We start from the raw sequence: 15,788 nt of genomic DNA on the forward strand, positions 1-15,788 counted from the left end.
GATGCTTGAGGGGTAAGAACTGTCCCTGAAGCTGGTGGTCTGGGTCCTAAGGCTCCTGTAGGACTTTCCATTCAAGGGCATTGGTGAGACTTGAAGGAAGAGCAATTAATTTCAGATGGAAGGATGTGTCAAACTGAGTAATATTTTGCCTGTGGAACTAGTTAAGGAGTAATTGATGGAATGGAATGCTCTTCAATCTGAAGATGGGTGTCAGTCTTTATGAACAGAGCTGTGTTCATACAAGGAAAGTGGCCAGTGCTGATGGATCTAGAGCTGAAGTTAGTTTGGGGTGCTGTTTGAGGGGGTATGGTGTGTTTGCCTTCATTAGTCAGGGAATTGAGTTCAGGAGCCATGAGGTAATGTTTCAGCTTTATGCAATTCAGTGTAGACCACACTTGTTGAGTTCTAGTCATCTCATAGAAAGAATGTGGAAGTTTTAGAGTAATAATCCTGGAGGAGCATTTACCATGAACCATATCGTTTGGTTTCTTGTCGCTATTGACCAGACCGGTACTGACCTCATTCTATTCTTTCCATTTACCTTTTCAAGCGTGCCTTCAGGATGGAGAGGAACAGCATGGAAAATGGGCGGGGCAAATGTCCATATGACCCCAATCGACCTTTCGCAAGCATCCTGATTGGTGAGTAGAAAGTTCCAAAGTAATCAAACAATCCAATGATGGGACTTCCTCAGCAATTTGTTCCACTTCCAGCTGTCTCTTTGAAAGGATTAGTTGCTTCTCTCATCTTCAGTCAGGGGTTCCTGTCTTGCATGGCGACAGAATAGATAGGGGTGAGAAGATTCTTCAAGTCGTGTCCACCACTCAGTACAATCATAGCTGACCTGCACTCTCAATGCCATATTTCCACTCTTCTCTATGCCTTTTTGCATCTAGGGATTCATCTACCTTTTTCTTAGGTATATTCAGTGGCTTGACCTCCACAGTGTTCTACAACAGTGAATTCCACAGCTTCATCAGCCTCTGAATGAAGCAGTTTTCTTCACCCAAGTCTTTAAGATCACTCTCCATACCTTGAGATTGTGATCTTCAGATTTAGATTCAGATTCATTTGCTTTGTCACATGTACATCAAAACAAAAGTGAATTGCATTATTTGCTTATTAACCAACACAACCTAAGGATGTGCTGAGGGCAGCCCACAAGTGTCGCCACACATTGTACCACCAACTTAGAGAAGTGATAAAATTATTGACCTGCTGACCAATGAATATCCAGACAAAGTATGCTGAATATGCAGTGATCAGCCAGAAAGAACGTGACAGCAGATCACTATCCGATACAAGGAATATTCGATCTGTACAGGGAGGGGGCTGAGTGACAATTTATCTCAAGTTTAACTGTACTTAATACATAATTCTTTGTTCACCATCTGCCCCACCATTATTTCATGCTGAGACATTTCAAAAGCAAAAGGATGCATGTAACATTATGAAAGCGATAGATAAGATAGAGGCAGCAAAGTTGTTTCCACTAGTAAGTGAAACTAGAACTAGGGGACAGAGTCTCAAGATTTGTGGGAATAGATTTATGATGGAGATGAGGAGAAACAGCTTTTCCCAGAGAGCAGCGAATCTGTGGTATTCTCTGTCCAGGGAGCAGTTGAGGCTACCTCATTAAATATATTTAAGACAGTTAGATAGTTATTTGCATTGCAGGGAAATTAAGGGTTATGGGGGGAAAAAAGATGGAGTTGAGTCCATGGCCAGATTAGCCATGATCTTACTGAATGGTGGAGTGGGCTCAACAGGCCAGACTGCCAATTCCTGTCCCTATTTCTTATGTCGAGCAGCCACCTTGCATCCAGTTGGGACAACCTTGTCAGAATTTTGTATGTATTAATGAGACCCCTCTTATTCTTCTGGGCTCCTTTCATCCAGAGGGTAATTCTTGTATGGAATGAGGAGCAAGAGGAAGTGGTTGAGGCAGGTACATTGACAACATTTAAAAGACATATGGGCCAAAAGCGGACAAATAGGACGAGCGTAAATGGGCCTTTTGGTTAGCGGGGATCAGTTGGACCTGTTTCTATGCTATATGACTCGATGACTACAATCATGGGTTTAGGAAGTGTTGTCGAAGAATGGTTGGTCAATTGCTACAGAATATCTCGTTGCCAGTGCACTGCTCAGACATTGCATGCTTTGGCAGGGGAATGGTGTTAGTAGTGTAGACTGATTTTATGTACAGAAAGCGACGCTAGGTGCAGAAGTGTCTGAACATATGTAGATGTTGCTGAACTGGGACTTTGGGTGAAATAGGTGCTCTGGTTTCTGCCTGTATTCCACGGGTGTGCAGGTTAGGAGGTTAATCTGCAACAGTAAATTGCAACTGGTGTGTAGGTGAGTGAGAGAATCTCGGAGGAGTTAGAATATAGAACATAGAACACTATAGCACAATACAGGCTCCTCGGCCCACAATGAGGTACCAAGATCAATCTAATCCTTTCCTCCAACACTGACTTCCATTCTTCTGTCATTTACGTGTCTATCTAAGAATTTCTTAAATTTCCCCAATGCATCTGCCACCAGCACCACTCCTTGCAGGGCTTTCCGCGCACTCACCACGTTCTGTGTGAAAAAATTTCCTCTGACACCTTTCCTCCAATCACCTTAAAATTATCAGCCACTTTCGCCCTGGGAAAAGGTCTCTGGCTATCCACTCAATCCATGTCTCTTATCATCTTGTACACCTCTATCAAGTCACCTCTCATCTTCCTTCGCTCCAGAGAGAAAAGCCTCAGCTTGCTCAACCTTTCCTTATCAGGTGTGCTCTCTGTTCCAGGCAGCATCTGGTAAGTCTCCTCTGCACACTCTCTAAAGCTTCCTCATCCTTCCTATTATGAGGCATCCAGAAATGTACACAATACTCCAAGTTGTTTATGTCTTTATTTTATTATTTATTGAGGTACAACAAAGTATAGGTTCTACGGGTCCTTCAAGCCACACCACGCAGCAACCCCCCGATTTAATCCTAGCCTAATCATGGGATAACTTACAATGACCAATTAATCAACCAACCATTGTCTTTGGACAGTGGGAGGAAACTGGAGCACTCGCAGAAAACCCATGCGGTCACGGGGCAACTCCTTGCAGGCAGCAGCAGGAATTGAACCTGGTTTGCCTGTACTGTAAAGTGTTGTGCTTAACACTACGCTACCATGCCACCCCACTGGGAGTGTGGGGGGAATAAAGTGATTTTAGTGCAGAAATGGGGTAGGAATGGTTGACGGTCATTGTGGACTTAGACCGAAGGGCCTGTTTCTGGTCTGTGTAAATCTCTGGCACTATGACTCTGGGCAATGTCGACCCAGTCTTTTTCACATCAGACCACCGCCCCGGAACTAGACTGGTGAACTTTTGTTGCACTTCCTTTATGACAAGTATCTCCATTCACTTGAGCAGTACCTTTAACCTGATGCTCATAGGGGAGTAGAAACACAGATGCTTTTTGGAACAGGTATTAAACCAAGGTCCCATCTGCCATTTTAGATAAATGTAAAAGATCTTGTAGCATTACATTGAAGGCAAACAGAGGAAATTATCTCCAGTGTTTTGGACAATCTGTATACTCCAATCAATTTCTCTTTACCTCAGAGTTGTCTGTGGAAACATATAGATTAACAGCCATGTTTTCTCAATTACAACACTGCAAACATTACACCTTTGGTTGCAGGGGGCTTTGGATGACGTGAGGTCAGTGAAGGTTGCTATGGAAACACATGCAGTTCCTTCCTCTCGATGATGCAAATCCCTCACTGAAGCTACCTCGGTAGCAAGACTTGAACTTTAAGAGCAGCCCTGCTGTCAAAATTTCTTGTTTCAAGTCTCTCAGAGACCCAGACTTGCCTGGATTCCCTGCACCATGTGTAATCCTGAATTCCGCTATGTAGCTGTGTGGTGCTTCTCTCTCTCTCTGTCTCTTCCTGGTTCATAATCCAGAGTGTTTAATTCTCTCTATAAATCACTCCTCCAAACCCCTGCACTGGGAAGGTGTTAAAAGGTTTACCGCAGCTTTTGGAAAAAAAATATGCTTTTCACCTAGTTTATTGGTTACTCCTAAAAGTCAGATCATTGTACTCAACTCAGTTGCAAAAAAAAGTAAAAAACTGTATAATCAGCTTGTCAGCAGCATTTAAACTCAAAGTTAATTTGTTATCAGAAGTAGGTACAGAGGAGATGTCAGGGGTAAGTTTTTTATGCAGAGGGTGGTGAGTGCGTGGAATGGGCTGCTGGCAATGGTGGTGGAGGCGGATACAATAAGGTCTTTTAAGGGACTTCTGAATAGGTACATGGAGCTTAGAAAAATAGAGGGCTATGGGTAACCCTAGGTAATCTCTAAGGTAAGGACATGTTCAGCACAGCTTTGTGGGCCGAAGGGCCTGTATTATGCTGTAGGTTTTCTATTTTCTATGTTACATAAACAGTATGTCACTATATACGATATATGGAATTCATTTTCTTGCAGGCATTTACAACATTTAAAATAAAGAATACAATAGGATATCATAGGGATGGCATGGTAGCCTAGTGGTGAGCACAATGCTTTACAGTTCCAGTGACTGGGGTACAATTCCCACTGCTCTCTGTAGGGAGGCGGACCCATGAGGGAGGTGATAGGCAGCTGGGGGAGGGAGCAGAGTGAAACTGGGATAGGGGAAGGGAGGGGGAGGGAATGACCAGAAGTTGGAGAATTCAGTGTACATACCAAGGGGCTGGAGACTACCTAGATGATATATGAGATGTTGCTCCTCCAACCTGAGTTTAGCCTCATCATGCCACCATTCAGGGCCCCAAACAGTCCTTCCAGGTGAGGCAACACTTCACTTGTGAGTCTGTTGGGGTCATCTATTGCATCCGGTGCTCCCGGTGCGGCCTCCTCTACATTGGTGAGACCCGATGCAGATGGGGGACTGCTTTGTTGAGCACCTCTGCTCCGTCTGCCGCAACAGACTGGATCTCCCAGTTGCCATCCACTTCAACTCTGCTTCACATTCCCATTTGGATATGTCCTTACATGGCCTCCTCTACTGCCATAATGAAGCTAAACTCAGGTTGGAGGAGCAACACCTCATATATCGTCTAGGTAGTCTCCAGCCCCTTGGTATGAACATTGAATTCTCCAACTTCCGGTAATTCCCTCTCCCTCCCATCCCCCATCCCAGTTTCACTCTGCCCCCTCCCCCAGCTGCCTATCACCTCCCTCATGGTTCTGCCTCCTTCTACTACCCATTGTGTTTTCCCCTATTCCTTCTTCACCTTTCCTGCCTATCACCTCCCTGCCTCCCATCCCTCACCCCTTTATCTTTCCGCTTTCTGGTTTTTCACCTGGAACCTACCAGCCTTCTCCTTCCCACTCTCCCCCCACCTTCTTTATAGGGCCTTTGCCCCTTCCCCCTACAGTCCTGCCAAAGGGTTCCGGCCCGAAACGTCGACTGATCGTTTTCACGGATGCTGCCTGACCTGCTGAGTTCCTCCAGCGTGTTGTGAGTGTTGCTTTGACCCCAGCATCTGCAGAGTATTTTGTGTTAATAATCCACTAAATTGCACATCTTTGGTGTGTGAAAGAAAACTAGAGCAATTAGAAGGAAGTTGTGATCACAGGGAGAGTGTGCAAACTCCACGCGGACAGCACCAGAGGTCAGGTGGAACCCAGGTCTCTGGAGTATGAGTCAGCAGCTGTACAGTCCGTGCCACTGCTATTGTATATTGACTCAACTGGGACGGAGCTTAATCCTTTGTTTTATATACACGAACAATAGAGAGCAGGACAAGTAACTCAGCCCCTCCCTCCTGCTTCACAAAGACCTCCAATAGGTATTGATAAGACAACCAAGAACAACTAGCCATTTAAAGAGATAGCAGAACAAATGACCAAAATCTGGTCAGAAAGATTGGATTTATGGAGCCGGAGGGTGGATTGGTGAAGGAACTCTAGAGCTTAGGGCCCAGAGGGGTCAAACTGAAAACCTTATCCAAATGAGAATCAAGGGGAGGTTAATGTTATGTGCGAGAGCACAGGTTCCGTGAGATGTGGTGAGATTATATTGATGGTGTGGCTCTGAGAACTGGCATAAATATTATGGGCCAAATGCCCTTCTTATATATTGCAAATGAAATAGAAATTTGTCCTAATTTCGCATTACTGTATATTATTTAAAATGGAAGTGATTAGTCACATGCTGGGGGGTGGTGGTTTCTGCAGAGATTAACTGTCTCGTCTTCATTTTCCTCCAATGTTCAGACGGTGAGCTGTACTCGGGACTGGCAGCCGACTTCCTGGGGAGGGAACAAGTGATCTTCCGCAGTCTGGGGACACGTTCCGCCATGAGAACTGAGCTCGATCAACGACTGTTACAAGGTAACCAGCATCTTACTGTACATCAGCAGTCAACTTGATGATGCATTCTTCAAATGTGTATATAGGCCATTCCTCCTGCTCACAACCAGTCCTCCAACTCACAACCAGTCCTCCAACTCACAGCCAGTCCTCCAACTCACAACCAGTCCTCCAACTCACAACCAGTCCTCCAGCTCACAGCCACTCCTCCAGCTTACAACCAGTCCTCCAGTTCACAATCAGTCCTCCAGCTCACAACCAGTCCTCCAGCTCATAGCCAGTCCTCCAGCTCACAACCAGTCCTCCAGCTCACAACCAGTCCTCCAGCTCACAGCCAGTCCTCCAACTCACAGCCAGTCCTCTGGCTCACAGCCAGTCCTCTGGCTCACAACCAGTCCTCCAGCTCACAGCCAGTCCTCCAACTCACAACCAGTCCTCCAGCTCACAGCCACTCCTCCAGCTCACATCTAGTCCTCCAGACCCCAGCTGGTGTCCAGAACCCACCCATTTTCCAGCATATACAGATCCTTCAGAACTCAGCCTGTCCATCCCACACCCCCTCCTGCAATCCCCAGCATAAAGTGTTAAGCACATCAAGTTGAAAGTTAAAATTGTCCATATTGTCTGAGACTTTGAGATGCCTATAATACACAGAGAAACAAGCCCCCATCTCTGAGAAGTAGAGACTCACTCCTCCACCACCGTCTCCGCATTCTTGTTCTTTCTCCTTCTATCACAGATCCCAAGTTCGTGGCGGCTCACCTCATCCCAGACAACATTGACCGTGACAACGACAAGGTTTACTTCTTCTTCACGGAGAAGGCCATGGAATCAGAAGGCAAAGTCCGAGCCATATACAGCCGGATTGGCCGTGTCTGTGCAGTAAGTTGGAGGATGAAGGGTGGGATGGTGGAATGGAGAGAGATCCCGTTGGCCAGGAGGATGGCCTAACCTATTCCTTATGTTCTGAGCCTATTGCTGCTCTCAAAACTTGCTGCAGAATACACCAATGGTAAAGAGTTGAATATAATACCAACTCTGCACATTAGTTAGCCTTCTGTAGGTCATACTTTGACCTCTTGTACTTTCCTGGATCACCAGTCCTAAATGCCAAAGGTGTAGTAACTTCCATACTGCACTTCAAGGCGACTGGTCCCAGGTTCGCATCCAGCCGGCTCCTTGCATGCTTTCCATCAGTGCTGGGTTGAGAGTCAAGCTAGCTACTCGTCCTTGTGAAAAACAGATAAATGCGAAAGAAGTGGCAAGCTTGCTGCCTGATGCACCATAGGGCATGGAAAGGAGCAACAGTCCTAGATGCAACTGATCTAGCCCTCAGCAGATTACAAGCCCCTTATTTCATACCGGGCTTCTGGTTGGGGAAGACTGGATGATTTTCTGGGGAAACACTCGTACAAGCATGTCTTTATGAAGTCCATGCTGCTGTGGCTTATTCAACGACTTGAAGCAGTCCAATGTCTGTTCCTCTGCCTCCCATAACCAGTTCTTCGTCACTCCAAGTTTCATAAAATTCTGTTGTAATTTTTACAGTGAAAGCCTACAAGAAAATGAATCTCAATGCAGTATTTGGTAACACATTTGTATGCTGATAATAAATTTATTTTGAAACATGTTAATGTAGTATCTCCTGGGATAACTCATCCCTAACGAGGGATCTCAGCCTGAAATTTCAATTGTTTATTCCTCTCCATGGATGCTGCCTGAACTGCTGAGTTCCTCCAGAATTTTGTGTATATTGCTCTTGATTTCTAGCATCTGCAGAATCTGTTGTGTTTAAGAGCTACCAACATGCACTGTGACCTAATGCACTCCTGTCTTCTGGATCTAGGACAAAGCCATGGGTAGACACTGCTGGTTAGGAATGTACTGATACTGGAATCCATCGGTCCTCTACTCCACTCTCCCTGCTGCAGCTAGGTAACTCAGAGATTAGGGCAGTTTTTCTTCTAACCTCATAGGCCGCAACATGGACTTCAATAGACAATAGACAATAGGTGCAGGAGTAGGCCATTCAGCCCTTCGAGCCAGCACCGCCATTCACTGTGATCATGTCTGATCATCCACAATCAGTACCCTTTTCCTGCCTTCTCCCCATATCCCTTCACTCCGCTATCTTTAAGAGCTCTATCTAACTCTTTCTTGAAAGAATCCAGAGAATTGGCCTCTACTGCCTCTTGAGGCAGAGCATTCCACAGAACCACAACCCGCTGTGTGAAAAAGTTTTTCCTCAACTCCGTTCTAAATTGTCTACCCCTTATTCTTAAACTGTGGCCTCTGGTTCTGGACTCCCCCAACATCGGGAACATGTTTCCTGCCTCTAGCCTGTCCAATCCCTTAATAATCTTATATGTTTCAATCAGATCCCCTCTCATCCTTCTAAATTCCAGTGTATACAACCCCAGTCGCTCCAATCTTTCAACATATGACAGTCCCGCCATCCGGGGAATTAACATTAATTAATTAATTAATTACTAATTAATTAATTCAGTAGTGAGATTCCACACTGCTTTAAGACCATATGACATAGGAGCAGAATTAGGCCATTCATCTCATCAAATCTGCTCCACCATTCATTCAAGGCTGATTTATTATTTCTCTCAACCATCTTCATCCTGCCTTCTCCCCATAACCTTTGGCACCCTTTACTAATCAAAACCCTCATCACCCTCTGCTTTAAATACAGCCCGTGACTTGGCACCCACAGCCATTTGAGGCATGAATTTCACAATAGTGCATTTACTCTGTCATTCCATGTCTAAAGAAATTCCTCCTCGCCTCTGTGCTAGAGGACATTCTTTTATTCTGCTGCTGTTGCTAAGGATGCAGAGGGTGCAGAGGAGATTTACCAGGATGCTGCATGCCTTATGAGGATGGTTTGACTGAGTTAGGGCTTTTCTTTTTGGAGAGAAGGACGATGAGGACTTGACAGAGGGGTACAAGAGGATAAGAGGTATAGACTGAGCGGATGGCCAGAGACTCGCCCCCCCCCCCCCAGGACAGAAATGGATAGTATCTGAGGGCATAATTTTAAGGTCATTGGAGGAAAGTATCAGGGTCAGAGGGTGGTGGGTACATGGAATGCCCTGCCAGGGCTAGTGGTGCAGGCAGATACATAAGGGGCATTTCACATGGATGAAAGAAAAATGGAGGGCTACGTAGGAGGGAAGGGTTATATTGATCTTAGAGTAGGTTAAAAGGTCGGCACATCACTGTGGGCCGAACAGCCTGTTGAGCAGTAGTGTCCTATGCTCTATGATATTATTTGGGAGTATAAGTGTTAGTTTACAGACTGGTCAGAACTTCCCTACTCTCTGTGGAATAGAGTTTTCCACTCCACCTTAGAATACAAGCGAGGGTCTGAAGTTTATGCCAAGTCAAAATGGATGGCAACTCAGAAAAAGTACCCTCTCTTACTGCTGCACCAACATCATATAGATTATTGTGATCAGGTGTCTGAAGCGCTACGGGGACCAACAACCTTGTAGTTCAGAGCCAAGGTTGTGAACTCCTGGCTCATAGGAGAGGAGGAAAGCTGGGGTGAGGAGAAATGAGTTGGAAGGGTGATCTGCAATTCAACTGAATAAGGAAACTTCCCTACTTCCCTCCCCTTACCTCGCTCCATCTGCCTCTCAATAAATCTCTTTATCTCTCTCTTTATCTGCCCCCCTCTCTCATCCACCTGCCACAGTCTCCCTCTCCACGCTTTCTAAACCTCCCCAACACATCTTGCCCATCATCTTGCACTCCTCTGCAGTCCACCAAACAGCTTAACTCAACACTTCCATCTCATAGAAACATAGAAACATAGAAAATAGGTGCAGGAGTAGGCCATTTGGCCCTTCGAGCCTGCACCGCCATTTATTATGATCATGGCTGATCATCCAACTCAGAACCCTGCCCCAGCCTTCCCTCCATACCCCCTGATCCCCGTAGCCACAAGGGCCATATCTAACTCCCTCTTAAATATAGCCAATGAACTGGCCTCAATTGTTTCCTGTGGCAGAGAATTCCACAGATTCACCACTCTCTGTGTGAAGAAGTTTTTCCTAATCTCGGTCCTAAAAGGCTTCCTCTTTATCCTCAAACTGTGACCCCTTGTTCTGGACTTCCCCAACATCGGGAACAATCTTCCTGCATCTAGCCTGTCCAATCCCTTTAGGATTTTATACGTTTCAATCAGATCCCCCCTCAATCTTCTAAATTCCAACGAGTACAAGCCTGGTTCATCCAGTCTTTCTTCATATGAAAGTCCTGCCATCCCAGGAATCAATCTGGTGAACCTTCTTTGTACTCCCTCTATGGCAAGGATGTCTTTCCTCAGATTAGGGGACCAAAACTGCACACAATACTCCAGGTGTGGTCTCACCAAGGTCTTGTACAACTGCAGTAGTACCTCCCTGCTCTTGTACTCGAATCCTCTCGCTATAAATGCCAGCATACCATTCGCCTTTTTCACCACCTGCTGTACCTGCATGCCCACTTTCAATGACTGGTGTACAATGACACCCAGGTCTCGTTACACCTCCCCTTTTCCTAATCGGCCACCATTCAGATAATAATCTGTTTTCCTATTTTTGCCACCAAAGTGGATAACTTCACATTTATCCATATTAAATTGCATCTGCCATGAATTTGCCCACTCACCCAACCTATCCAAGTCACCCTGCATCCTCTTTATATTGGCCATTGAGCACATTTACAGGGAGCAGCATCCATCATCAAGGATCCTCACCACCCAGGAGATGCCTCTTCTCACCACTACCATCGGGCAGAGGGTACAGGAGCCTTAGGTCCCACATCATCAGGTTCAGCAACAGTTATTACCCCTCAACCATCAGACTCCTGAACTTCCCTCACCACAACACTAGAATGATTCCACAACCTACAGACCCACTTTCGAGGACTCTTCAAGTTCTCCACTCACAAACAAGAGAAAATCTGCAGATGCTGGAAATCCAAGTAACAAACATAGAGTGCTGGACGAACTCAGCAGGCCAGGCAGCATCTATGGAAAAGAGTATAGTCGACGTTTCAGGCCAAAACCCTTCGGCAAGACTAGAGAAAAGGTCCTGTCGAAGGGTCTCGGCCTGAAACGCTGACAGTACTGTTCCTGTTTTCAGTATTATTTATTTTTTAGTTGCATTACTTGTCTTCTTTTACATATTGGTTGCTTGTCTGTCTTTGTTCATGTATAATTTTCATAAATTTAATTGTATTGCTTTATTTTCTTGTAAATGCTTGCAAGAAAATGAATCTCAAAGAAAATGAATTTCAGGAAAATCAATCTCAAATATATGGTGACATATACGTACTTTGATAATAATTTATTTGACTTTGACTTTTGGTCATCTCCTCTCTTCACTCTCAGTTCTAAATCATTGACAATTCCTTCAACTCCCCAAATCTTCTCCCCCCCCCCCACAGCACACAGAAGCTGCTCAGCCCGCTATGTTCTTCCAGCGGGTTGTGGGAACATTTCAAAGATGGGGCAAGTGAAGTTATCACCTTTAGTTCAAGAGCATGATGGTTGAGCGGCAATAACTGTTCCGAACCGGGTGGCTTGAAGGTGTGAGGCTCCTGTAACTTCTTCCTGATGGTAGCAATGAGAAGAGAGCATATCATGGGTGATGGGGGTCGCTGATGATGGATGTTGCTTTCCTCAACAGTGTAGCACGTAGATGTGCTCAATGGTGGGGACTGGGCCATATCCATTACTTTTTGTAAGTTTTTCCATTTAAAGGCATTGGTGTTTCCATACCAGGCTGTGATGCAGCCAGTCAATATTTTCTCTACCACATACCTATAGAAGTTTGTCAAACTTTAAGATGTCATGCCAAATCTTCACAAACTCCTGAGGAAGCAGAGGCACTGCTGTACTTTCTTCGTAATTGCACTCATGTGCAAGGCCCAGGACAGGTTTTGTGAGATGATAACACCACAGCAAATTTACGGATTGAATGCAGAAACTAATGATTTTGGTCCAAGACCCATAGTGTCACCATGCATCTGGCACCAACAGAGCATGCCCACAACTCAGTCACCCTAACTTTGGAACGTGTGAGGAAACCAGAGGACATGGAGGGAAACCACGTGGTGACGGAGGGAGCGTACAAACTCCTTACATACAGCAGTAAGAATTGAACCCCAATCGGTGAATCACCGGTACTGTAAAGCAACGCACTAACCACTACGCTACTGTGCCGCATGCACGTCCCGGATGGTGAGAGTCTTGAATAATGGCTGTTGCCTTCATGAGGCATAACCTCTTGATGGTTGGGAGGAATGTGCCCTTGATGGGGCTGGTTGAGACTGCAGCCTACTGTAGCCTCTTGTGATTCTATGCATGGAAGCCTCCATACCAGGCGTCGATTCAGCCAATCAGAATGCTCTCCACCACGCATCTGTAGAAATCTGTAAATGTCTTTAGTGACGTACTAAAATGAGCAGTCTTCTAGAGAATCATAAGGGTGTGACAAGCAAAATACACAAAATGCTGGACTGAAGGACTGAAGAATGGTCTCAGCCTGAAATGACAACTGTTTATTCTTTTCCATAGATGCTGGCTGACCTGCTGAGTTCCTCCAGCATTCTATGTGTGCTGCTCTGGATTTCCAGCATCTGCAGAATCTCTTGTGTTTATTACAAGCAAAATGTAGTGATGAAAGGTCTCGGACCTAAGTCATTAAATTAGTTTCTGCACCATTGCTGCCAAATCTGATGTTTCCTGCATTTTTTGTTCTTATTTCAGATTTCCTGCATCAACCATTTTGTTTTTGATTTTCACAAGTTGAATTATCACATAGTCCCTCATCAATCCCACCTCACCACCCAGCTTGCCCACTGCTCTGGGTTCTCTGCGTCAACTAACATCGGCCAGATGTTTGCTTATTGCACTTTTCCATTTTCTTAAGGTTTAAATCTGAAGATGACTAGATTCCTCTCGCAGCCAATATTGTCATAGCTGGAAACACACAGACTGTGAAACCAAGCACAGAAGTCACATTTTTAATACAGGAAATATTTCAGTAGATGTCACAAAGTCTTTTATGAATTTGAGTAGAGTTATTTTACTTTTAATGGGTCCTTTTATGTTCAAGTATGGGTTCTTATTCAACAGTTTTGACGGGATTATTCCTTTCATGGGATTTTCTAGGAAGCATGTGAAACTTTTCTCCAACCCCTCGACGACCCTTTCAATGAATGTTAAGAGCCCTGTTTGTGTCTCATTACATGGAAGCACGAGCAAAAGAATTGTTTCTGGAATGTTTCGCAATGCTGAGGGATGCAGTTGAGTATTTCCTTTTATTTATGCCTTGCTGTCTGGAGAAAAGGCTCTTAAACTAATGGACGACAGTCTTGCATATTAAACTTGCCTTCAACTAATCCATCTCCAGAGGCTAAAGACTCAACTTATGCACAAAGAACACAGTGCAGTTTGTAAAAAAACATTATATTGCATTTTGGCAAATCAAATTCAGGTAAGATTTTCACAGTGAACACCAGAGCCCTGGGGAGTGTTGAGAACATAGGGATCTTGGGGTACAAATGCATCGTTGACTGAAACTGGAGTCACAAGTTCAAAGTAAATTTATTGTTGAAGTGCGTATATATCACCATATACTACCTTGAGATTCATTTTCAGGGCTGGTAGAGTGTGTGTGTTCCCCCTTTCTTTTCTGGATTCTGCCCCCTTCCTTTTCAGTCTTGATGAAGGGTCTCAACCCAAAATGTTGACTGTTTATTCCTCTCCATAGATCCTGCCTGGCCAACTGAGTTCCTCCAGCATTTTCTGTGTGCTGCTTTTCAGCATCTGCAGAATCTCTTGTTTTTGTGTATAGAGTATGTGTATATAAAGCCTATGTGTGTATAGTGTGTGGACATAGAATGCAAATGTGTGTGTGTGTGTGTGTGTGTGTGTGTGTGCGTGTATGTGTGTAGAGTGTGAGAGTAAGTAGTGCCTATGTATGACAGATTGATGACCCCCTTCTTTACTGGATGAACTAACTAACTTAACTGATAGCTTTATCAGAGGGTGAGCGAACAGCATTGCAGGGATGTTGTTGCTAACCCAGCCTTGATAACCTGTTTCTCATCAATCATGATAGCTAAAATAACAGACTTTCTTGCCTGTGAACTTAAGAATAGAATAATACAGCAACAGAGCAGTCCGATGTCCTGGTCTGTATCAGTGGTACTTGGTGTCATTAGAGGTTGAAGAAGGAGTATGTCAAATAATAGGAAGAGTGAGACTGCCACTGAATTTGAAATCACTTATACAGCCCCAGTTTGGGAACCCCTGGTTCAGAGGAATATGGGCCAAACACAGGTAAATCAGACTAACTCAGTTAGGCAATATGGCTGGAATGGATGAGTTGGGCCAACGTTCCTGTATAACTCTTATGTAGACTATCCGGTCAGTGGGCTAGTAGAGGCTGCATTTAGACAAGGTGTTACATAGAACACAGAACATAGAACAGTATGGCCCACAATGTTGTGTCAACCCTCTAACCTGCTTTGCTCCCCACAGCCCTCCCTTTTTCTTTCATTCCTGACCCTACCCTCGAGACTCTTAAATGTCCATAATGTGTTTGCCTCTACTGGCAGCTCTAGCAGTGTGTTCCACATACTAACCACTCTCTGTGCAAAATATCTACCTCTGTCATCTCCCTATACTTCCCTCCAATCACCTTAAAATTATACCCTCTCATATTAGCCATTTATACCCTGGGAAAAAGTCTCTGGCTTTCCACTCTATCTATGGCTCTTATCATCTTGTACACTTCCACCAAATCACATCTCACCCCTCCCCACCTTTACTCCAAGGAGAAAAGTCCAAGCTGACTCAACCTTTCCTCATAAGATATGTTCTCTAATCCAGATGATATCTTGGTATATCTACTCTGCACCCTCTCTAAAGCTTCCACGTCCTTCCTATAATGAGGTGGCCAGAACAGAGCACAATACGCCAAGTGTGATCCAATAGACCAAGAACATTAAATCGAAAAGTTTCTAGAATGTGCTCAAAGTTGTTGGATTAGTCTAAATAGTTATTTTTCTTTTAATTTAACTTTCTTTATGCTTGCTTATATGTTTGTATGATCACCTGTTTGTCGAAATGTTCAGTGCATTTTCAATAATTCATGGTAAATCTCATTCTGTGTTTTTATACATATAGTATAAAAGGCAGGAGGAGAAGATGGCAGCGCGATGCAGCTCGCAGCGGCCACTCTGGTGGTGATGTCTGTTACTTGTCAAGTAGGGTGTCGTGCACAATCCTGATTTGATGGAGATGGATGTGAGAACATGGAGGAACATCTGGAGAAACTTCTGAAATGCCTGCTTCGCTGCCGCTGCTAATGTGTGATCCAGATTCTCTGGAGGGGAAGGCCCCGAGAAGGCTTTGCTTGTTGCT

At 44.7% G+C, this 15,788-nt stretch overlaps 1 protein-coding gene across 2 annotated transcripts in view; it reads left to right on the forward strand.

Annotated features, from left to right (window-relative positions):
* The window catches only part of LOC140210982 (semaphorin-3G-like), a 229,440-nt gene that overhangs the window by 176,870 nt on the left and 36,782 nt on the right, over positions 1-15,788 (forward strand). For both annotated transcript variants that reach the window (XM_072280298.1, XM_072280299.1), the window contains exons 5-7: positions 551-641; positions 6,263-6,379; positions 7,098-7,240. In XM_072280298.1, the coding sequence (XP_072136399.1) occupies positions 551-641; positions 6,263-6,379; positions 7,098-7,240 (351 nt within the window). The remainder of the gene's footprint in view (positions 1-550; positions 642-6,262; positions 6,380-7,097; positions 7,241-15,788) is intronic.

This window comes from Mobula birostris, chromosome 16 (assembly GCF_030028105.1).
Source record: "Mobula birostris isolate sMobBir1 chromosome 16, sMobBir1.hap1, whole genome shotgun sequence".
Classification (NCBI taxonomy): Eukaryota; Metazoa; Chordata; class Chondrichthyes; order Myliobatiformes; family Myliobatidae; genus Mobula; species Mobula birostris.